The 24564-nt window shown below is 42.7% G+C and overlaps 1 protein-coding gene and 1 long non-coding RNA gene across 3 annotated transcripts in view; both read right to left on the reverse strand.

The window, feature by feature from the left end:
• Positions 1-2873: 2873 nt before the first annotated feature.
• Positions 2874-10138, reverse strand: LOC121496487. Of its 2 annotated transcripts, XR_005989254.1 has the most exons (5): positions 10035-10138; positions 9186-9363; positions 7619-7679; positions 5801-6483; positions 2874-3657 (listed from the first exon to the last, which is right to left on the reverse strand). It is a non-coding gene; the product is annotated as an uncharacterized LOC121496487 (long non-coding RNA). The 2 variants fall into 2 exon arrangements; XR_005989253.1 differs by lacking the exon at positions 10035-10138 and having other exon boundaries at positions 9186-9792.
• Positions 10139-15368: 5230 nt separating this feature from the next.
• CLIC4 (chloride intracellular channel 4) overlaps positions 15369-24564 on the reverse strand; it is a 71556-nt gene continuing 62360 nt past the window's right edge. The window contains exons 5-6 of the mRNA XM_041765638.1: positions 20312-20493; positions 15369-19577 (exon numbers count right to left, since the gene is read on the reverse strand). Coding sequence (XP_041621572.1) covers positions 19413-19577; positions 20312-20493 — 347 coding nt within the window. The 3' untranslated portion in view covers positions 15369-19412. The remainder of the gene's footprint in view (positions 19578-20311; positions 20494-24564) is intronic.

Consider the following 24564-nt stretch of genomic DNA (forward strand, 5'->3'; position numbering starts at 1 on the left):
AGTAAGAAAATGCCTGTCCCCAGCCTCCCGCCCCAGGCCTGCCCTTCCACAGTTCACGTGGGCTGCAGGAACTTCGGTGTCTCTACCTGACAGGCCCCGAGGGGAAGAGAATGGTGAGCCACTGGTTTGTTAAACTGTGTGTGTGTGTGTGTGTGTGTGTGTGTGTGTGTGTATAAATAAATATATATTTGGAGGAAAACTTGGGAAATTTGAAAAACAGTTTATTATTAGATGACGTTAGAACATAAGAGTTAATTATCTTAGGCATCAAATTGTGTAGGGGAAGGTCCACATTCTTAGGAGATGAGGACAATTGGATTATTTAGTGACGATGTGTCATGACATTTACAACTTCCTTTGAAATGTTTCAGGAAAAATTTATTGATATAGATGCACATACGGATCTAGAGAAATATAGATACAGAGAAATACCATAGATAAGCAAACAAAGAAGGCCAAGTGTCAACAGCTATTATATGCAAATGGCAAGTTCAGAGATATATGCTGGACATTCTTTTTTTTTTAAGATTTTCTTTATTTATCTATTTGAGAGAGAGGGAGAGAGGGCACAGGCAGAGGCAGGGGCAGAGGGAGAGGGAGAGAGAGGATCGCAAGCCGACTCCCCATTGAGCGCAGAGCCCAACGCTGAGCTTGATCCCACAACCCCGAGATCATGACCTGAGCTGAAACCTAGAGTCAGACACTCGCTCAATCAACTGAGCCACCCAGGTGCCCCTGTTGGACCATTCTCGCATCTTTTCTGTACATTTGACAGCTTGCATGATAAAAATTATGAAATATTTTTTTTTAATTTTTATTTATTTATGATAGTCACAGAGAGAGAGAGAGAGAGGCAGAGACACAGGCAGAGGGAGAAGCAGGCTCCATGCACTGGGAGCCTGATGTGGGATTCGATCCCGGGTCTCCAGGATCGCGCCCTGGGCCAAAGGCAGGCGCCAAACCGCTGCGCCACCCAGGGATCCCAAATTATGAAATATTTTTATTTCACTCAGATTTTTGAGTGGTGAGAAAGGGGCCCCAGGGTCAGCTGAGTTCTCTGTGTCCTCCCCCCAGCATGCAGGGGTGTCTTCTTTGCCAGGAGAGACCCCCCCGCACCCCCAGGGCAGGCCCTTGCCTGCTTCAGGAGCGTCAGGAGCGTCCTCCCAGGGCAACATGTTACACCACTCAGAACCCAGTGCCGAGAAGGGTGGACCATCACCGCCTCTGACTTGGTCCTCCCAGAGGGGCGCAGACGCACAGCTCTCTCCCCGCACCCTCTCCCCCTCAGAATAGTCCTCTTGGAGTAAGAAACTCTAGACAAGGATGTGCCTTGCCGCGTTCTGTATAGTCGAAGAGACTGGAGATGGCATAATTGTCCACAAGAAGAGGGCTGGAGGCATAACTTGAACAGCTGTGTACCCGCACGCTGGGACACGGGGATGCCCACGGCATTCGGAGTGAGAAGGCAACATGCACCATTTGTTGTTTTTAAAAGAAAACTCTAGGTACGTATGATCATTGTGTATGTCTAGAGAAAGATCTGGAAGGTGGCCCACTGAACTCACAGTGCTTACTTCTGGAGGGTGAGAGTAGGTGGAGGAAGAGAAACTTTCACTTTCACGTCAAACGCATCTGCACTTTTGGAATCTGTTCACAATTCTCAAGAGCACGCTCCCGAGGGCTCCCTGCGTTTCGGCAGCAGAGCAACACCGCCTACCGCTCACCCAGCACCTGCTACGTGTCAAGCGCTGTTCTAAGGTTCTCAGGTCCGATGAACCCATTTAATCCACACCTGATTCCCATCATCTTTCCCAATTTAGAGGTGAGGGAGGCACAGAGCAGTTAAGTAACTTGGCTGAGCTCACGCAGCCGGTGGTGGTGGAGCTGGGATTTGAACCTGAGCAATCGCTATCAACCAGCGGGGCCGCAAGTCCGCTGTATCGCCTTAGAGGCCTCTTCGTGTGCAGTTTCTAACACTCACACAGCTCCCAGGGGACTTCGTGCCCGACTTGAGGACTCCAAGAGCAGCTGAGGAGGCTGACTGAGTTGGCCCGGTACTAAGGCGGTCGGAGGCTGGTAGGAGGTCCATCCTCTTCTAAGGCGAGCGCTGTGAGGACACCGGGGAAATAAAGAGGATGTGGGACGCTTGGGTGGCTCAGTGGGTTAAGCATCTGCCACCGGCTCGGGTCATGATCTCAGGGTCCTGGGATCGAGGCCTCCTTTGGGGAGGCTCTCTGCTCAGTGGGGAGTCTGCTTCTCCCTCTCCTTCCGCCTCTCCTCCCTGCTCGTTCTGTGTCTCTCTCTCTCTCTCTCTCTCTCTCTCTCTCTCTCAAATAAATAATAAAATCTTTAAATAAATAACAAATGACACAAAGAGGATGTCCTCTGGGTAAGGCCCTGCGAGCATCGAAGCCCTTTCTTCACACACACCTCTGGCGCCACACAATGTTAGTCCCGAAATTCATGGCCCTTCTGCTCCTTTGACAGATAAGGGAACTGAGGCCCAGAGACAGGAGGAGCCCCAAGTCTGGACGAGTTTGTCCAGGGCCTTGCAGGGGAAGGGGGAAAATAAAGCCCAGGCCTGTCACCCAAGGCTTCCCAGTCTTGTTCTCTGTGAGTGGTGAGGACCAAGCCTTGAGGCCCGTGGGCCTCCCCTTGGCCGCCTCCAGGACCCCCTCAGAGCTGGGACCCCATGTCTCCCATGCCCCCCACCCCTGTAATCCTCCATGTCGACGGTGCCTCGACAGAGGTGTCACACCTCTGGGACCACAGCTGGTCCCAGGGCCACACCTTAGAATTCTGAGAATAAGAAGTGGCCCAACACCCCAGAGGAGACACACCCAGACGTTCACAGGGACAGATCTGGGGCGTGAAACTGTGGGCGATGTTTATTTCCTTCTTTGTACTTTCCCACACTTTCCAAATTTTTATTTGGTGACCATGTATCACTATTATAATTAGGCAAAGAATATTATCCTTCTTTTTTCTCTCTCCAGGAGAAACCAAGGACATATCACTGGCCGTATTTCAGCCTGAGTGTAAAATGTGTGACACTTGCTAAATTAAGAAGAGGCCGTGGGAGAGGGAGAGGGCCAGAGAAGCAACGTTTGTTGGGTGCCTGCTACGTGAGGTGCTAGGAATGCTACGTCTGTTATCCTTGGAATCTTCACAACCATCCTGGGAGTTTGGTGTGACGATCCCCATTTTACAGGTGGATATACTGAGGCACATAAAGCGACTTGCTCTTCCCACCTCACTCTGCTTCCCTTCCTTGAGGTGGAAGAAAATGCAACTTCTAAACCAGTTTGGATCTATTAACCGGAGGGTCTATTATCCCACGCCTCTTAGAGAAGAGTCACCGGTTCTTTATGATACAGACGCCCCTCCGGGCACCACCGTATTACAGCCCAGAACAGTGACCGAGCTCCATCACTTGCCATTTTCTTGATGACGGAGGATCATTTTAAGTTCCGTGTGCAACGTTTTGTAGATAAAGCTGAAGTGGACTCAGTCTACCAGCACTGAAAACGGGGACCATCCTTCTGGAAGCAATGGGTGACACTGGAGCAAGAGCTGGAAGCAGCTTAAGGTCTTTTGATTCGGGAATGTCATTCCCAGGGATGTATTTCCAAGGAGGCCTTCGGCAGAGTTAGAGAGCTGTGTGCGGAGAGAGGTTTGTGTCAATATTAACTGCAACAGCAGATCATTCATAACGCGACAATGCGACAGAAGGCATTCTTCATGGCTCGTCCATACGTGGTAGCCACCCCCACCCCCTCTCATGAGGCCCCACGAGGGTCCCCGCCTCCCTGTAGTCACACGCTTCTGAAGTCCCCTCTCACACTGGGTAGGGCTGACTTGGTGACCAGTGGGCTCTGGCGGGAGTGACCACCGGTGGCTTTCAAGGTGAGGTCATGAGACCTGCTGCAGCCTCCACAGCTCGGTCTCTCGGTCACTCACTCCGGGGGGACGCAATGGAGCAAGAGCTGGAAGCAGCTTAAGGAGAGGGATGCCAGCCACCACGTCATGAGGAAACGCAAGCAGCATGACAGAGAGGCCCGTGGGGAGAGGTGCTGAGGCCTCCCGCCACCAACAGCCACTCGAGCGCACATCTTGGGAATGGAGGCCCCGGAGCCCCAGTCACGCTCTCAGATGACGTGGCCCTGCCCGATGTCTCAAGTGAAGCTCATGAAAGACTCTGAGGTAGGGGCGCCTCGGTGGCCCAGTGGTTGAGCGTCTACCTTCGGCTCAGGGAGTGATCCCGGGGTCCTGGGACCCTGTGGGGAGCTTGCTTCTCCCTTTGCCTGTGTCTGTGTGTCTCCCATGAAGAAATAAATAAATAAATCTAAAAAAAAAAAAAAGAAAAGAGAAAAGAAAAGAAAAAAAGAAAACAAAAGAAAAGAAAGAAAAGAAAAAAGAAAAGAAAAGAAAAGAAAAAAAAAAGAAAAGACTCTGAGGTAGAATCGTCCAACTGAGCTGCTTCCAAGATTTTTAACCCACAGAAACGATGAGAGAGTAAGTATTGTGGTAGGGTGTCTATGAAGCTGTGGAGATCCCAGCCAGGCCTAGGACATTGGATCTCATCATCTTCTTGGCCCTTGACTTTGCCCCCAAAGCCCCTCCATGAAATGCTTTGATCACAAAAAAAAAAAAAAAAAAAAAAAAAAAAAGAACTAAAATAAATAAACAAATGTTGTCATTTTAAGTGACTAGGTTTAGTGGTAACTTGTTCCACAGCAGTGGATAAGCGACGCCCCAAGCACTGGAACGCCACGCAGCAAGGAACGTGAACGAGCTCCATGCGATGCACAACAGTGTGGGTGAATGTCACAATGTTGAGCAAAAGAAGCCAGAGAGCAGAGGACATTCTTGGTGATTTTATTGATACAGAGGTCAAAAACACTCAAAATTGAGGTGCCTGGCCGGCTCAGTCTGGGGAGCACATGAGGCTTGTGAGTTTGAGCCCCACATCCAGTGTAGAGATTATTTAAATAAATAAATAAATAAATAAATAAGCAAATAAGACCTTTATTGGGGGGGGGGTAAGATTTTATTTATTTATTTGACAGAGAGAGAGAACGCAAGGAGGGGAGTGGCAGAGGGAAAGGGAGTAGCAGACACCCTACACTGAGCAGGGAGCCCAATGAGGGGCTCCATTCCAGGTGCCTAGGATCATGACCTGAGCTGAAGGCAGATGCTTAACCAACTGAGCCACCCAGGCACCCTTAATAAGACTTAAAAAAAAAAAAACACTGAAAATTAATTGATGCTATCAGGATAGTGGTTCCCTTTGAGAGGGGGAGGTGAGCGACTGCAGCCTGTCAGGAGGGGGCCCCCAGGGGCTGATAATGATCTACTTCTTGATTCGGGGGCTGTTTAGTTCAGAACATGGGTGTATTTAGTTTGCAGAGTTTCATCAAGCTGTACATTTGTTACTAGTCTGTAGGTACAACCCCATTTCAATACAAAATGATTAAAAATGATCATTTTACATGCACTGTATAAAATCTAGACACCTATGACCAAGTTCTGGTCTGTACTAAGGGAGAGCCTGTACAGTGGTCTACGTCCCACGCATGCACACGCCATGGAAGGCAGGATGGAAAGAAAGGGAAATGTCTGCGTTGGGGGCCGGGGATTCCGGGCCATCTTTACATCTTTAAGGATTCCTCATTCAAGACTGTATTGGACAGTCTTGTCAAAGGAATGAACTAAAGGGCCAAGAGGTAAACTACATTTCTGCAGGGTGTCTAATCAGAAACTACAATACAGTCCTCTAAGGAGTAAGCTTTTTACTCACCAAAATTCCGGCCACCCAGAAGGACTCCTTCCCAGAGATTTTACAAATCGCTCCAGTGTGGTTTCTCTAGCAGAATCGGTTGTTGCGACAACCTTTTACATTAAAGGCAGAGGAGTGAAGGCCTACTCCCAAGGTTCACGGTCCGGGAGGATGGGACCCGGGTGGGGGAGAGCGAAGGTGTCACAAAGTGGTGGGCCAACAGCAGGAATTCCTCCGCTGTGAAATAAGAGGGAAACCTGCGGCCCTGGGAGATCCTTCCCGGGGCTTATGGGAACAGAATCAGAGCAGAAACATCACCCTCAAAGCCCCAAATGGATGCAGACTCACAAGAAAGAGGAGAGAGTTCTCAAGTGTCATTGAGCTATGAACTTTGGATTCCCGTAAGAGCTTTCCAGAATAGGTTCCTATTGGTCCCAGTCCCCTACATCTTCTCCCAGCATGGAAAGCATTGGTAGCTCCCGTGTCACGCTACAGCTCAGCCTCAAAAACGCTCCCTGATCCGGCCCCAAACTACAAGTCCAGTCCAGGCACCCACTGTGGCATCATCGCCTCTGGCCTCCGGGCCAAGGCCCCATTGTATCCCTCACCTGGGAACTCCCTTCCCCAACTGCTCTGTACACGGGGAAGGGCTAAGCTTCAAAGCCATGGAAGAAACCACAGAGGAAATGTTTGACAGATCCGTGCTACAAAAAAACAAAAAATTCCGGTGTGATTAAAAAATACAAGCAAAATTAAAAGACAAACAACTGGAAAGAATGTTTGCAGAAAATACCACAGACAGATGGTTAGAACCCTTAATTTATGAAGAACCCACATAAATCAATAAACACATACACACACATTCACACACACAAAGATGCTCATGGATAAAAAGGCAATGGACTTAATAAAAAGCAAATAGAAGTGGCCAGAGAACACTTGGAGGAGGGAAGAAAAGGATGCTCCGTCTGTCTAAAGGCCAAAAAAGGTGAATAGCAATAAATGCCATTAAGTCAGCAAAGACACTGCTCCCTGCTAGCTGGAGCATGGGGAGATGGCATCCGCCTGGGTGCTGGGGGGATGGGGGTAAACCGGTGAGAGGTTTCTGGCAAGCCACTTGGTATTTATCAAAAGCCTGAAAAATGTGCCTACTGTCTGTCCCTGTGTATTTCTTTTTGAACCATTTCCTTAGAAACTCTCCAGCAAATAACTTGGTGATACATGCCAATTCTCTTAAGACGTTCAAACTTCTGGTTCCCAGTTCTGATTATTTTCTCCGAAACATGAAAGTTAAAATTCGGTCAAAGATGTACACGCAGAGATACCCACTGCGATGTAAATGTGGGATAACAGAAAGCTGGAAACAACCTAAACACCCAACAGAGAGCCGGGGAATCAGTGAGTCCATTATGATGCGTCCATGTGATGAAAAGCGTTGGGCAAATAGCCTTCTAATAATCGAGAGTTCCAGATGATGCTGGAAATGCTTAAGATAGGATAGATTTTTAATGGAAAGTAAGTTGTAAAATTCTTAAAGGAAAAAAAAATCCTAGCCGATAGGTGGGAGATCACACCATGAACGGATTGCCTCTGGTGGTGAATTTGGGGGAAATTTGTGTATATGCTTCTTTTACTTTTTTCTGTACTTTCCAAAATTTCTACAGGGGGCAGAACTACTTTGACAATCACTCAAACATGAACTTATTCTCCTTGATATCCTGTTGATTTTCCCAGTGAAAAGCAATTTTCCCTTTCAAGTCAGCTCAAGGTAGGCTCCATAAATATGCATGAGTGAAGGAATGAACAGCGCTTTTAAGTCTCTTGCGAATCATTTCTCACCTGCTTTTATTGCCTGGTTAGTTGTGTTTATGTCTTTGCTCCCTTGTGATCCTGGAAGCTCCTGGAAGGCAGAAATCATGTGTCTCCATTTATTCGTAATCAGTCGGTGCCTTGTACCCAGGAGGCACTCATGGTATTTTTTTTTAATGAACGGAGCATCTGATGTAGTTAAGTGTGTTTTAACAGGAGAAAAAGATTCTGGATCCCAAGGATCATCTGTTAAACCCACCTCTTGTGAAGTCAGAGAACTCCCTGGGAGCCAAGCAGAGGGGATCAAGATGTGATTCCACCCTACCCGGTGGCCGTCGCATTGTCTAGTCCCAAGAACACTATCCTAGGGGCCCCCATCCTGCAACTAATTAAGGGGCCGTGGGCAAGTCACTCATCCTGAGTTCACTCATGGATGAGCCGAGGGTGCTGGAGGATTTCCAGCTTGCTGTCGCCGTGCGTTCTGAGAAGCGTCTGAGAATGCAGGTTGGCTCAGAATGCCAAGTTGAAAGGTATCTTTAGAGCCTTGCAGAATTTTTCTTTCAAAAAACAAAAAAGGCTCTCTTGATAATCACATCAATACTAGGCACCGGTGAGTTGGGCTCCACTTTATGTGCACTTTTTTGTCTTTAGGTCCAGTTTTAAAAATGATTAAAGGGCAGCCCCGGTGGTGGTGCAGTGGTTTAGCGCCGCCTGCAGCTTGGGGTGTGATCCTGGAGTCCCGGGATAGAGACCCGCCTCGGGCTCCCTGCATGGAGCCTGCTTCTCCCTCTGCCCGCGTCTCTGCCTCTCTCCCTCTCTGTGTGTGTCTCTATGAATAAATAAACAAAATCTTTAAAAAAATAAAAATGATTAAAATAGGCAACCGCTAAGGACCACAGGGGTCTTGGAGCACGTGTAGAGATGAAGAAGGTTTTCTGTGCAGTGAGCTATTGAAGGGCATGACACCGTTGACATGACTTGCCTCCAGTGAAGGAAAGGGAGAGACAAGTACCCAGGCTTTTCTTCCCCTGCCCCTCCCTTGATGGATGGGGAAGCGGCCCATTGCTCCCCAGCAGGGCGGTTTTGCTGGCTTACAGTGACCTCTGCAGACAGGGAGCTGCGCATCTATCTCTGAGGCCCCTGTCCGGCTCCCAGGTCCCCAGAGTCTCACCAGACAGGAGTCTCACCAGACAGGACCCTCCCCTTTCAGAGGAAACATAAGTGCCAGCGACACATTAGTGTCGCAGCGGGCTCAGTTCTGCTCCCCGGGCGCCCACTGACCGGCTCAGGAGGCTGGGGCTGAGCAAGGTACAGCCCTGACCCCGGGGGGCCCGCTGGAAAAGTCTACTTGGGGGGCTCTGGGCAGCCACACGGCTGGACCCAGAAATCAGCCTTGCTGAGTCCCCGCTGGGGCCTCTCCCCGCTCAGGGGAGGTGACAGCTTCTGACCCAGGCCCAGCGACCACGACATAGACATAGCAGGACGCGTCTCTATCACATTCCTGGGCAAGTGGCCTTGGGCAAAGGACTGAACCTAGTTTTTCTATGCTTGCACTTCCTTATCTTAAAAAGGGGAGGGGGGTAAAAATCATCCCTACCTCGATTACTGACGAGATTAAAAGGCTTGAGGGACGCCTGGGTGGCTCGGTGGAGGAGTTTCTACCTTGGGCGCAGGGCGTGATCTGGGGTCCTGGGATCGAGTCCCACGTCGGGCTCCCTGCATGGAGCCTGCTTCTCCCGCTGCCGGTGCCTCTGCCTCTGCCTCTTTTTCTGTGTCTCTCACGAATAAGTAAATAAAAATCTTTTTTAAAAATTAAAAGATTTGAAACATTTTTTACACATTCATATATTCTTTAGATTTACCTGTACGTCATACATAAGCTGAACACAGTAAGTGGCACAAGTTGTTCGCTGAAAGTTATTTACCCGCATTTGACCGAGGAAGTCAGAGGAAGGATCACTTGGCAAACTGGGGGCGTGGCCATTCTCGCCGCGGGAGAAGCCACCGGGACACGCCGCCGGCGCCGTGGGCCCTTCTCCCGAGGGACCCCGCCCCGCCCCCCCCAGCCGCTCCTCCCCCCCCCACGGGTTGTGTCTCGGCGCCGCGGCCTGGAGCTCGGCCCCTCCCGCAGGACCGCGGCTCGGGAGCTCTCGGGGCGGACCCCTCCCCCCTCCCCCCTCCCCCCTCCTCCCGGACCCGCCACCCCAGCCCCGCCCCGCCCCGCGCCCCTTCCCCCGCCGTCCCCCACCCCCGGCCCCGCGCCCCCGGCCCCGCCGTCCCCCGCCGTCCCCCGCGGGGCTCGGGGAGCGGGGTCCCAGCCCCGGGGACGCACCGCGGCGGCGGCGCCCGCCCTCCCCGCACCCGCACCCGCACCTGCACCTGCACCTGCACCTGCGCCGTCGCGGTCCCCCCGGGGGCGCGCGGAGCCCAAGGGGGGCGCCCTCACCTCCGGGCGCAGCGCGTCCCCCTCCCCGGCTGGAGCGGCCGTTCGGCCCCGGAAGGAGGGGAGGAGGCCGGAGGTGCCCCCGCCGCGCGCCGCTGGGGCCCCCCCCCCCCCCCCCGGCACGTCTGGTGAAGAGGAAGGAAGCGCGCGGCGAGCGGAGCTGACGGCTCCCCGCGGGCCGGGCTGCGGCCGCCTCCGCCGCGTGCAGCCGCGGGGCCACCGGGGGGAGCCTGCGCCCCCTGCTGCTCGGGCCAGAGCGGCGCCCCCCAGCAAGGGCGAGGTCCCGGCTTCCTGCGGCGCCGCCTCCTGCTGCTCGCCAGAGCCCCGCCCCGCTGGCTCCCGCGGAGCTGTGCCCACCCGGCACCCCAAGGAGCGTGGCTGGCAGGGGCCGGGGGGCTGGCAGGGGCCGGGGGGCTGGCAGGGGCCGGCAGCCAAGTCGAGGTCCACCCCAGTAGAGGCAGAGAACGCGTGCGCAGGTTGCACAGCACAGTCCGCACAGTGCTCCACCCCTCGGGCCCTAACGCTGGCTCTGTCACTGACTAGCTGTGACCTGGAGCGACTTTCTTAACCGCCGTGTACATCAACTTCATCTGTAAAATGGGAATCACAGTCTCCATCTCATAGGATTGTTAGGGAGACTGAGCTAAGGGCTTAGCAGGGTTCCTGGCACGTTAGAAGCCCACATGTTTTGTTTTGTTTTGTTTTTTCATTTGAGTAGGCCTCAGTCTTATGTTGCCCTTCCTATAGAATTGGTTCCTCATTCTGGGAACTCTCTTGCTGTCTTTCAGTCATTGATTTCGAATTTAATTCTACTGTGGTCAGAGAACATACTTTGTATTATTTCATTTCTTTGAAATTTATTGAGACTTGCCTTATGGGCCAGCATATGGTCTACTTTGCTGAAAGTTCCATGTGTACTTGGAAAGAATGTGCATTCTGCAATCGTTGGATATGGTGTTCCAATGGCAATCAGGTCAAGTTGGTTAATTGAGTTATTCAAATTCCTTAGTGTGTGTGGAACAGGTGCTTTTTTTTTTCTGTGTTAAAAATCTCTAATTATGATGGCTATTCTATTTCTCTTTCTGGCTTAATTTTTGCTGTATGTATTCAAGACTGTGTTATTAGGTGCATATAAATTTAGAACTTTTTTTTAATTTTTATTTATTTATGATAGTCACAGAGAGAGAGAGAGAGAGGCAGAGACACAGGCGGAGGGAGAAGCAGGCTCCATGCACCGGGAGCCCGACGTGGGATTCGATCCCGGGTCTCCAGGATCGCGCCCTGGGCCAAAGGCAGGCGCCAAACCGCTGCGCCACCCAGGGATCCCAAATTTAGAACTTTTATATCTTCCTAGTAAATAGGCTTCTCATTACAAAAGGACACTACAAATGTCCTGTATTATAAAATGTCCTCTTCAGCGCTAGTAATTCTTGCCTCAAAGCCTGCTGTGTACGATAAATGTTTACATCTCCTTTCCTTTGATTTACCATGTCAACAGATTGTTCCATCTTTTAATTTCAGCCTTTCTGTTGGTTTCTCTCAGTTGGTTTCTTATATATGTCATATATTGGGTTTTGATTTTTTTCATCATTTAACACTTTCTGACTTTTCATCAGATTTTTTAGTCCACTTACATTTAATATAAGTACTAGTGTGTATGGTTTATAGCTATCCTTTTGCTTTTTTTCAATTTGTTCTATCCTTTGTACCTTTAGCCCTCTTGTCATTTGTTTGGGATTCATTGCATTTTTAATTCCTTTCCCCTTGAATCTTAAATTTTCAAGTTATTTGTTCTTGTAATTATTTTAATAGTTACTCTGGACATTATTTTATTGTAGTTTTTTTAAATAGTACTTTTACCACTTGCCAAATAAAGATTCTACATGTACTCCACTTACTTTTCCTACTACATTTCCACCAATGTTATATATTCATCATACATAACCACTGTTATATATTCTACATATTATATTTTACCTCTATAAGCCAGTTATTTATTCCACAAAATGTACTTCCACAGAATATAAATATGTAAATGTTTACTTCCACAGAAATAAAATATATAATGCTGTCTTCAAGACGTTATTGTTTAAATAGTCAATATGCTTTTACATTTGCCTACAAATTTTACCTTTGCCATTGCTTTTTATTCTCCCTTCTGGTTCCCTACTTCATTCTGGGGGTCATTTTCCTTTGGGCTGAAGTACTTCCTTCAGTATCTTTGGTAGCACTGATTTGGTAGTGCTAAATTCTCTCCACTTTTGCCTGTGTGAAAATGCCCTTTTTGACTTAGCATGTGAGAATACTTTTCATCAAATATGGAATTCTCAGTTGGTAGGGTTTTTTTCTTTTCTTTTTAGCAGTTTAAAGATTCTCCTGTCTTCTGGCTTCCGTCTCTGCTGAAAAGTCAGCCACTAGTATTGTTACCCCTTCAAAGGCTATGTGTCATTCTTCTCTGGCTGTCTTTAGGATTTTCACTGTCTTTCGTTTTCAGCAGTTTGATTATGACATTCTTAGATGTGGTCTCTTTGTTTTTATTCCATATGGAGTTTGCTGAGGCTTATAAATCTGTCTTCTCAGCCATTATTTCACCAAATACTGCTTCTGCCCCATTACATTTCTGTCTGCGACTTTAGTTACACATCTTTAGATTATGTTGCTTCCTGTGTTTTCTTGTAGATTTGTTTTTGCATTTTTCGTACTGCCTTTCCTTGGATTTTTTCTGTTAATCTACCTTTGAGCACTAATCCTGTCTTCTGCAGTCTATCCTGCTCTTAAACCCATGAAATGGATTACAGATTTGTGCTTTTTGGCTTAAAAAAAAAAAGAAAAAAGCTTTATTAAGGCTTAATTTATCAACTGCAGAATTCACCCATTCTAGGGGAACACAAGTAAATGGTTTATAGAAAATTATTTTCTTTTTCCTTTTTTCCTTTTAAGAATATATTTTGGAATTATAGAAGAATACATATTTGGGGAAAAAAAGAATATATATTTGGAAAGGGGTGCCTGGGTGGCTCAGTCGGTTTAATGTCTAATTCCGGCTCAGGTCATGCTGGGCTCCATGCTCAGTGGGGAGTCTGCTTCTTCCTCTCTGTCTCTCCATCTCCCTCTGTCTCTCTCCCTCTCATGCTATCAAATCTTTTTTTCTTTTTTTTTTTTTTAAGGAATATATTTTGGATGACATTTTAATTGAACTTTGGGAGCACCTGGCGGCACCTTGGTTAAGCATCGGCCTTTGCCTCAGGTTATGATCTTGGGGTCCTGAAATTGGGCCCTGCATTGGGCTCCCTCCTCAGTGGAAGTCTGCTTCTCCCTCTTCCTCTGACCCTCCAACATTTTTGTATTCTGTCTCAAATAAATTTTAAATATATATATATAATACTTTAAAAAAATTAATTGAACTTTAATTCAAACACAAAGGAAATTCGAATCACTAGCTTTGCCAATTAACCTGTCAATACACTATCCAAAACTTTAGCATGGCAGAGCTGCCTCCATGCAACTTTAAAAAATTGAGAGAACTTCTATACCATAAAATGTATCCTTTTAAAGTATACAATTCAGTGGGTTTTTTGTATTTTAGTATACACAAAGTTGAACAACCATCACCGTTATTTAGTTCTGGGATATTTTTATCACCCTAAGCAGGAACCTCATCTCACCAGCGGTCACCCTTCATTCTTTCCTCCCCCACCTCCTGAAAAATCACTTATTTGTCAATCTCTGTAGGATTTCCCTATTCGGGACATTTCATATAAAGGGAATCATACATGGCATTTTGTGATTGGCTTCTTTCACTGAGCAGGCCTTCGAGGTTCACTTTTACCTTGCATCTGTTCTTTATGGCTGAACAGCATTTCATTATATGAATAGAGTTGTTCGGGGGGCGGGGGGGTGTTTGGGTTTTTTTTGTTTGTTTGTTTGTTTGTTTGTTTTTACCCATTCATCTGTTGACAGCTGGGTTGCTTTCATTTTTTGGCTACTATAACAAGGCCATGAGGATCCGTGTACAAGATGTGTAGAAAAAGTATTTTTCTAAACATAGAAACATAGGAGTGGAATTGCTGGGTCACATGGCAGCTCTATGTTCAACTTTTTGAAGAACAGCCAGACTGCTTTCCAAAGTTGCTGCATTTTATATTCCCACCAGCAATTTTTGAGAGTTCTAATTTCTCCACATCATTGCCCACATTTAATAATCGTGTCTTGATTATAGCCATACTAGAGGTTATTTTTTGTGGTTATAACTTACATTTCCCTAATGACTAATAATGTTAAGCTTCTTTTATGTGTTTATTGGCCATCTGTGTATCTTCTCTGAAGAGATATCTACTCAAATCCTTGCTCGTTTATTACTCAGTTCTAAGAAGTCTTTATATATTCTGGACACTAGACTATTACATAATCCATGTTTAGAACAGATCCATCATCCCCAAAAGATCCCTTATGCTTGTTTGCAGTTCCCACTCTCACCTCAAGTGCCAGGCAATCATTATGCTGCTCTCTGTGTATTTTGGGTAAACTCCTCCTGCCAATGAAATCTAGTCTTCTAAATATGGTGAGATTATGGGAGAGTTCATCCTGCCTTTTGGAAGCCCTGGGATCAGCTTCTAGCATGTCATGTACAGCTCTGGAATTCAGCAAACGTCCTGTGAGAAAACCATCATGTACTTGGGGTTCTCAGGTTTCCAGTGAGCCTTGTAACTAAGAGCCTTGTGATTTTCTTTTCCTCAGCAGCAGAGCTCTTCTGCATGGCCCAAACCAATCCTGTTTCAGGCCCAGAATCCAAAAATGCCCTCAGGGAAGAAAATGGCCAAACCATCAGTTCACCTCAGAAAGGCTTCCTTCTTTGAAATTCCAATTTGTTTAGTCCTTATTGCTTTTTGTTCTCATTTTAAAATGTTATTTGGTGTTTTTTGTTAATTGCAGTATGACTGTTGTGTTGGTGTGACCTACTATATCCTACCTACCAATTACTGTAAGCTTTTAAGTCTTTGTATCTTGTCAGGCAAGCTTCCTAGGTTTCCCACCCCTCTCCAGATATTTATGGGCTATGGAGGGGCATAATTCTTCCATTATGAATTTTAAAAATCCCATTTGTCTAGTTCACACACACACACTCGAGTTTTTGTTGGAAAACCTATTGAATTTATAAATTACTTGAGATAGAACTGAAACTCTTAAGACTCTTAAGCTCCCTATTCATGAACATGGTATACCTATCAATTGAGCAAATTTCTATTAGGTCCTTTGATAATATTTTGCACTTCATAAAGGAATTGCATTTTTATTAGATTTGATCTAGGATTAATAAATTTATAATTAAAAGATTAGTTGATCTTTTAAAGCATTTTATTTTTTTAGATTAGGTAATATATGTAACAAACTTCTCAAAGCTCAAAAAAGTATACAATTTCCCATTTTCCTCAGTCACCCAGGTTTTGTCCAGAAATGTCATCCAATGTTACTAGTTTATTAATTTTAATATGGTTAATATTAGTATATGGTAATTATATTTTTTCAATACTATATCAATTAATCTGGCTGAATTTTTTTAATAATATTTTTATTTTTTTTAATTTCCTTTATGTGTATGCATCATCTACAAAGAGCAGCCATTTGGTCACTTCTTTTCCATTCCCTATTCTTTCTACAGATTTTCCTGCATTGGCTAGGATGCTTCTAGTATAAAGTAGCTGTAAAAAATAGCTAAATAATAGCTGTAATGGAAGCCAATCCTTCCTGTCTTATTCCTGGCTTTAATGGGGGGGGGGGCGCTTCTGTTTCATATTTATATATGAAGTTTGCTGTAGGTTCTTGGCAGATAGCTTTATTAGGTTAAAAAAATTTTTTGCCTCTGGCACTACTTTGCTAAGAATGAGAATCATGAAAGTTTTTATTAAATTATTTTATGCACTTACTGAGATAATCATATCATTTTTCCCCTTTAATTTATTAAATGTGTTGAATCACCCACTCATGGAAAAAAGTAGTCTCAAGTAAAACACTTTTACCCAGGCTGTTATTTATTTTCATGAGAGGGGAAAAAAGAACCTTTTATGATAGTGAAAATATACTTTATTTTTTTAATACAATAGCTGCCAGCAATATACTGGTTCTAGAGAGAGAAAAGAAAATACAAGCATTCTATAATAAGCTTTCATTTGCCTTTTCAAGTAATTCTCAAGAAAATATTCCAATTCTGTTCAACATTAGGACTTAGGGAGCTGAAATTTTTTCCATGATAAAAATATAATTTTGATAGCCCCAATCTTGATCATTTATAAAGGATGGAATTTTAAAAGTCCATATATTTTGTATATCAATAATGAATGCTTCCCTCTCTGAATCAAATACTGATTATAACCAGTGTAAGAAAATGGTTAATCAAAAAACTTGATGAAATGTGTATCAAAATGTTCATGAAAAAATACATTGCTATTTCTTCTCATTTTTTACCTTGTAGATATTTTCTAAATGGATATTTTAAATGTACAGAAATAAAAGCTATCTACATAATTCTGGAGAGATTCAAAACTCAACAGATGTTAAAAATGTCTAAATTCTAGAGTTGATCAACTTAGTGTAAGAATAAAAGGTCAGAAATCTCTTAATTGTACACAAATTGCTCAAGAGTTTAAAGATAAATTGTGTAAGCCAAGTTATCAAGAAATCAAATCTTAAACGATTTTCACCACAAAAGTCAATGATCCTAATAAAAGACAGCAAAAGGGTATAGAAAATCTGCATCTAAATTTTTTTTAAAGGAAGTTATATCAACTGAAATAGTAAAGAGCTTTCCAACTGTTCAACACAAAAATTTCTCAGAATTCCTTGGAAATTAGTGAGTTTCCATTCAGACTCTAATCTTGTTGAAGTGGAACAGAAGGGTTCTTTAAGTAAAGGGGGAAATGATTTAGTAGTTGTAGAATATCAGATGATCTGTGTTATATCAGTTCATACACTACATGAATTCCCACGAAAACTTTCATGCCCTAAAATCTCCCAAGATTTTAAGCTATGATCTTTCCACAAGTATAAGATGGGGAAAAAATCATGTTCTGGGATCATTCTTTTTACTACCTTTTGTCCATTTGCCAATCTCAATTTCACTTAACTAACTTCCCTGATAAAGTAGTTGTCTTTCTACATCAAAATCATAATAGACAGACCTCTCTTCCTTGGACATCCAGAGAGATAGCCAAGTACAGTCATGAGATAAATGTTTAAAAAGACAAAAGAATAAATATCCAAAGTGAAAATACTTCACAATTGAATTTCAGAATGTGGTTTCCATCCCTCTATTTTGAGGAATGTATCTCTGTCCTCATTAGCCCCTCTATTGTGCACCACTTAGTCCACCACTCACTTGAAAGAACAGATCTCCTTTCTCTAGAATCTTGTTCATACTTTGAGCCATGAGGAGAGGTTCAGTATCACCTGAATGCCAAGTTGCTACTACTCTGAAAGGAGGTGAGAAGTGGTGATGGCTGCCTGTGTCCAGGCACACACATGACATTTTCACCCACTGAAATTCTACAGCTACTGCTATAGAATTTCTCAGTGATAATCTAAGTGCTTTTCTTGGAACCAGATTAAATCATTATCCAATATTTAATTACAAAAAGGTAAGTGCCCGAACTTTTGATCAGCAATAAAGAGTTCTAAGAAAGGCAAGGCAAAGAAGCCTCCCTGAGCCAAATGGATACAATGTGGAGCTTATCTTTCTATACCAAGCTAATTACTGATTTAAAAATGTAGTATATGCTTATAAAAATTAGGCCGCTTCCATAATGCCAGTGATGAATAAATGTTAACACACCAAAGGGGGGAAAAACATTGCCATTTTACAGCAATAATATACTTAAATTTCCAAAAACAGCATATGAGAAATAGCACTCCTTAAACAAGTTACATATAAAAAATTACCAAAAATGCATTACAGTCACAACCAGAGTCTTTGGAGCAGGACTTAGAAAGTACATTTTTTTTAAAAAATGAATAAATACATAGCAAACTTTGTTTTATTTTTACCAAGTTCATCCTCCCTTGTTAGAGCACAAATCATTCCTGGTTTAGGACTTCAATTAAAAAAAAAAAATACAGAGTGCTGTTCCTCAATGTGGCTTTAGAAAAATTTAAGCGAAGGAAGTACAATGATGGAGATTAGGCAAAACTGCAGTAAATACTTACTCACCATAAGAACTATAATTTAGTCCAAAAGGAGTGAATCATCCTCTACCCAAAGTTTAACAGTCAACAGGGGTAGAATGGGAAAGCTATAATGTGTTTTATCTTTTTAATATAGAATGGATAATGCCTTCTTTACATTATCCATAATTTATTAAATAGGCTTCAGAAACAAAATTCTGCTTGACATTTTGACAAACCCACTCTACATTCCTTAGGTTAATTTTTGTGTTAATTTTTACATTACTAGTCATTGTACTGCTATAGCTAAATCAACTAAATGTCAGTTCATGTAGTGTTACTCAAAAGATCTACAGACAGCAGGGTCTATGCTGACCTAAAAAGCTTTTTAAAATAAAAGAGGAAAGCAATTAAAGTTTCAAATGAATGGCACTGGGCAAAATACATACAAAAAAAAAACAACACATTTAGAGAGTAGCAGGTGCCCACTGGTTTTTCTCATATAGATAAAATACTTGAGGAAGATCTGGAGAATATCATCCCTTTCTCTAAACTTGTAGCTTCTACATAGTGTCAGATGTTATAACTGGTATGAAGGATAAATGCTTTTAGGCAAAAGTAAAAATCCATGTACAAAGTAAAACAGCAAAATCTGTAGTGACTTTCTGTAGAAGGCTCTCTTCATTGGTGGTAACATACCCAGGACAGACTGAATAGAAACACAGTATTCTGATACAGTAGCAATCCTTTCATATACTCTTAGTAAATATTATACAATTCCCAAAATACATAAATATTCCTTGTACCATGCATTGTGCACTAGTTTGGGGCTGACTGATGAGGTCGTGGGTACTATTTTAACAATTAAACACTGCACCCCAGAAGTTCTGCCTGCCATCTGTACACAGTGAACAGACATGATGATGAGGGCTCCGGAGGGATGCCAATCTGCCTCTCAAGTGAAGAGTGCGGCGGAGTGTCTCCGAATCAGAGGAGAGGAGGGTATGGGGTAGGGGAGGGAGGCAGGGTAAAGAATTTTAACATAATACTGCTTAGGAGTGTATATTTAAAGATAGCTACTATACCTTGTCTATCCTTTACCCTAATCTTGAATAACTGCACGTTCATGCAAAATAAAATTTCTACTTTATAGGAACAGGAGCAGTCTGTTAGGAAAAGCATATTTTTAGGGGAAGATACAAAGACATCTCTCTCGTAAGTGATATTTTACTTGGTAAGTCTTTTGGCTACATCACTATACGCTATTTCAACCTCCTTATCACTGGGACAGGTATTGGTAAACTCATCCCTACTATAAGCATTAGTTAAGTATCTCCAGATGCCAGTCATTCCTTTTGGAATATCAAAGTTGCGGTATTTTTTGGCCACCACCTGAAATACAAAGAGATCAAAAGTTAACATTTATTTTCCATGACTTGTAAACCAGACTTATCTCTGATTTTAGGGCATACTAATTCTGTGAATCTCTGAGAATGGCTTCTATTTGAAAGGAAGTTACCTTCATTCTAACTAGAGTTTTAAATAATGACAAGGACTGCAAAGTACATCAGAACTTCAGTAATGTGACAGGGATTGCAAAAGCCTGCCCTGGTGACCCAGAGAGACAGCCATGTGTCATCCCCAGGTAAATACTTTAAAGCACACACACGGTTTTAGATCTCTGTTTTCCTTGGTCTTGAGCTTTACCTCACAATTAGTGTTTACTAGTATTCTATTTAGCACAGTGTCTTACACAATAAATGCTCAGTAAATATTTTCTTTGCCTTGTATAGAAATAACCAGGTGATCACAGAACAGAATTTGACAATGTAAGTGAGCGCAGCAAACTCCAATTCAAAGTTACTGCTACACTTTTGAATTTTTAGACAGCCACAGGAAAAAAAATTCTTTCCCATATGCCTCAATTTTAAGACATACTTTTCCACTTAATTAATAACTCTAGGGAATTCCAACTGTTGCCTAAATAGCATTAAGTTATACCATTCAGGGTTGCTAGCCATGTATCAGGAGATCAAAAAAAATTTATACACAATGAAAAGCGCTATCGTAGTAAACCGAGAATACCCAGTCTAATGGCAATGTGACACCACATCTTACAGACCTACCTTGACAATATGCAGTTTGGGAAGCAGGTTGCAATCAGCTAATGTCATTTCATTGCCATCCAGAAATTTACGTGTAGAAAACTTAATGTCCTCCATGCTATTCTCATCAATTTCATCAGGGAGGGGAGAATTCAGATATTCATCCAGTTTCTGTAGGGTTTTCAAAAGACCCCTCTCCAATGCTGAAAGAAAGAGGATACTGTAAGAAGGAAAACCACCCACGCCCTAAAGTAGAAGCATTACTCTTTCAGTCAATTTTATTTTATCAAATGCTTACTCTGACATGTAGCACTGTGGAACAAGAAAGACAAGGTTCCTGCTCTCCTGGAGCTTATTTACACAGGGTGAGGAGTGAGACAAATGAGTACATTTGTTCAGGTAAATACAGAAATGAGCATGACCATTTCAGAAACTGGAATCTGTAAAAACTCAGTAACTAAATGCCCTACTAACGAACACACTATGGCCCAACACAGTTGATGTTTAAACTAGAAACATGAGTAAGAAAAGGCAAACCTATTAATTCAAATCCAGGGAAGAAAATCTTGCCAAGACAGAGATTCTTGCCCTGAATTTTAATTCTGTTTCCCCAGGAATACTTGGATTTATCACCAAGAAACATGTTAAGATACTCCAATACAGACAATCCAAGCAGAAAGCCTGAAGTTTTTAAACTGTCTTATACACAAGAAGCCAAGGATAGCATTATTTTATAATAACATGGAAAACACAGAGGTCAGATTAGAGAATCCAATTTACAAAAGTCAATCAGAAGGCTCTTTAGCCAAATAGATTAAGATGCCATGATTGTTCTAATTCAGACACAAGTGGGACAAAGCTAGCCTGAATACTTGGAATGTCGTTGGAGAGGAATGTGGAGTAACAACAGACAGGGCTTCCATCATCCTTTCTTCTTACCCCTTACTTTCCAGGCCCACCTTCACCCCCCACTCCCAGAATGAACAAGCTCACACTGATGACTACAGTGGTTGGCCAGAAAAGAAAGCTATACTTAGGTGACCATCAATACAGTTATAAGTTTGAATGAATTTGGTTCCACTGGAGAAAAAGACAGAAGTTTTATATGCTACATATTAGATTTTTCACCAGCAACATAAATATGTCCTAACCAAAACCTCTTCTTCCAAAATACTCCCATCCACTCTCCTTCGGTCCCCTCCAAAAGTCCAGACAACAGATCTAGCAGTCTCAGCTAGATAAGGGGCTATAGGCATAAAAAGAAGTAAGTGGACTTTAGAGGTAACTTAGGACATAAAATCCAACAGAACTCGGAAACAAAGCAATATGGAAAAAGGATAGATGTTTTCAGCAAAATACAGATGTGAGTTCCTACTACACGCTAACTCTTACTCTAAGCATCATTAAATTCACTCTTGAACAATGCAGTTTGCATTTACATTTTGGGGAGCGGGAGTAGCACAGAGAAACAGCAAACGATTCCCAGGGCAATGCTGGTAGCATTTGCTGAAACATTTACTGCCTAAAGAAGCAGGTTCGGGGAATGCAGACACCAGTTCAGTATATGCTGACTCTGAGGTGTCTGTGAGTCATTTGAGTAGAGGCATCCCAATACAGTTGGGCTACAGTGTCTGGAACAGTCTGGGTTAGAGCAGCATGTTTATAAATCCTGAGAACATAAATGAACACTGAAGTCACGTTGCTAGCGTGCAAAAATACAACTGATTCTTATAATGGCCTCACATCCAATAACCCCGCTAAGTGATTTTTTTATTCTTATAGTTTATCTGTAGATTCTTTTGGATTTTCTATGTACACAATTCTATTGCTTAAAAATAATGACAAATTTGTTCCTTCCTTTACAATTCTCATATCTTTTATTTCTTTTTCTTGCCTACTGTATTGGCCAAGACCTCCGCTACAATGCTGAACAGAAGTAGTGACAGTGAATACCACCTCCTAGTTCCTGGTCTCAAAGGAAACCTTCTGGTAGTTCCCTATTATGTATGGTTATTTGCTAGAGCTTTTTTTTGTAGATTCTCTGCCAAATTAAGGCAGGTCTCTCCTATATTTCCTTTGTTAAGACAAGAAAAAAAATCATTTTACCATAACTATCAAATTTTATCAAGTACTTTTTCTGCTTCTACTGAAATGATATTTTTCTCCTTTATTCTATTAATTTATACAGATATTTTAATGTTGAAATAATCTTCTGTTCCTGAGTTAAACCCCATTTGGTTGTATGTAACACCATTTGTCATCTTGCTGGAGTAGGTATATTTTATTTTAGACTTTTGCATCTAGTTCAGGAGAGACTGGCCTGTAATGGTCTTTCTTTTGATGTTCTTGTGTGGTCTGAGCGTCAAGGTTGATCTCAAAAAGCTGGGAAGTATCTTCCTCTCTTCTGTTCCCTGGAAGAGTATGTGCAACAGTGATATTACTTCGTCCCCAAATGCTTAGGAGAGTGCATCAGTGGAGCTATTTGGATCTGGAATTTCTTTTATGAAACGGTTTCCAATTACAGATATAAGACTATTCACGTTTTAATGCCTCCTATAGTAATTTTGTTATACTATACTTACTGTAAATTTAATTGTTTTCAAATTTATAAACATGAAAATTTTCATAATATCCTCTAAAAATCACTTCAATGTAAGATCTGTAGCAATCTCCTATTATTCCTAATATTGGTTACTGCGGCCTTTCTCACTTTTCTGGATTTTTCTTGTCAAGAATTTATCAATTTTTATTATTTATTAGACTTTTTAAAGAACTTTTAGCTCTGCTGATCCTCTGCTATGTTTCTTTCAAGGAAATCTGTTCATTAGTATTTCCTTTCTTCCACCTTATTGAGTTTAATTTGCTGATCTTTTTTTATCTAAACCCTCAAAGTGGAGACTTTCCGATTTCCAATCTGTTTTTCTAAATTTCCCTCTAAGCACAGTGTTAGCCATATCTCATGAATTCAGACCTGCTGTCTTTTCATAATTTTATTTTTCTTCAGCACATGGGTTCCTAGAAACATACTGCTAAGTTTTCAAAGATACAGAAATTTTCTAGCTGTGCTTTTGCCACTGATCTCTGGCTTCTTTTCTTTGTGGTCAGAAAAAAATATTCTTTATGATTACAATTTGTATTTTTTGGAAAATTTTTCAGATTTGCTTTGTGGCCCAGCTTTATGGTCAATTTTGACAGTGTTCTACGTGCATTTGAAAAACAGATGCAATTTTCTGCAGTTGTCGGGTACAGTGTTCTGTGTACATATCAGTGGGACCATAGGTGTTCGTTGTGCTGTTCATTCTGCTCTCGGATTTTTTCCTTCTGGCTAATTCTAACACTTACTAAAGGAGTGAATTCAAATCTCCCACCAAACTGTGGATTAGTTTCTCACTCTTTTAGTTCTGTCAATTGGGCTTACATATTTTCAGGCTAGGTATTTAGTGACACAAATTTAAATCATCTTATCTTTCAGGTAGATTAACCTTTTAAATCAGTTTAAAACGTGTTTCATTATCTCTGGTGCTTCTCTCCTTAAAGTCTCTTTTGCCCAGTATCAGTGCAGCTTTGCCAACTTCTTGGTTAGTATTTACACTACTTCACTTTCACCTTTCCTGGATACGGGTGTATGTTTTACATATATATGTGTATTCACTCTTGTACCGAAGGAACATATTTTTGAGCCAGCTGGCAAATGATGTCTTCCATTTGAGTACTTAAGTCATTTACATTGAATATAATTACTACAAACTTTGACTTAAATCTGTCATCATACATTTTGATTTCTACTTATTCTGTGTTCTTCTTTCATGCTTCTTTGGATTAAGTTTTTTTTAATTATTATTAATTTCTCCTTCTATTAGTGTGTTATTAAACAGTCTTCTACTAGTCTTTGTTCCCCAGACTTATTAAAGTTTACTTATAACTTTCACCCCCTTCCAGGATAACTTCACAGTTATCTTGAGGGCCTCAGGATACTACCACCACTAACTTCTCTCCTGTCCTATAAGCTACTATGGTCATGTATATTAATTTGACATATTTTAAATTCCACAAGGCATTACTGTTTTAAATAGACAGTATCATTTATACTTTATAACATATTTATACTACTTTTTGCTTTCCTTCCTTCTTGCACCTCTTGGTGCTTATCTGAAATCATTTTCCTTCTGCCTGAAGAACTATGTTAAGTATTTTAGTGGGAGTCTACTGAGATAAGTATTCAGTTTCTGTTCATTTAAAAATATCTATCTTGGGATGCCTGGGTGCCTCAGTGG

Source organism: Vulpes lagopus, chromosome 8, assembly GCF_018345385.1.
Source record: "Vulpes lagopus strain Blue_001 chromosome 8, ASM1834538v1, whole genome shotgun sequence".
In the NCBI taxonomy this organism is placed as follows: Eukaryota; Metazoa; Chordata; class Mammalia; order Carnivora; family Canidae; genus Vulpes; species Vulpes lagopus.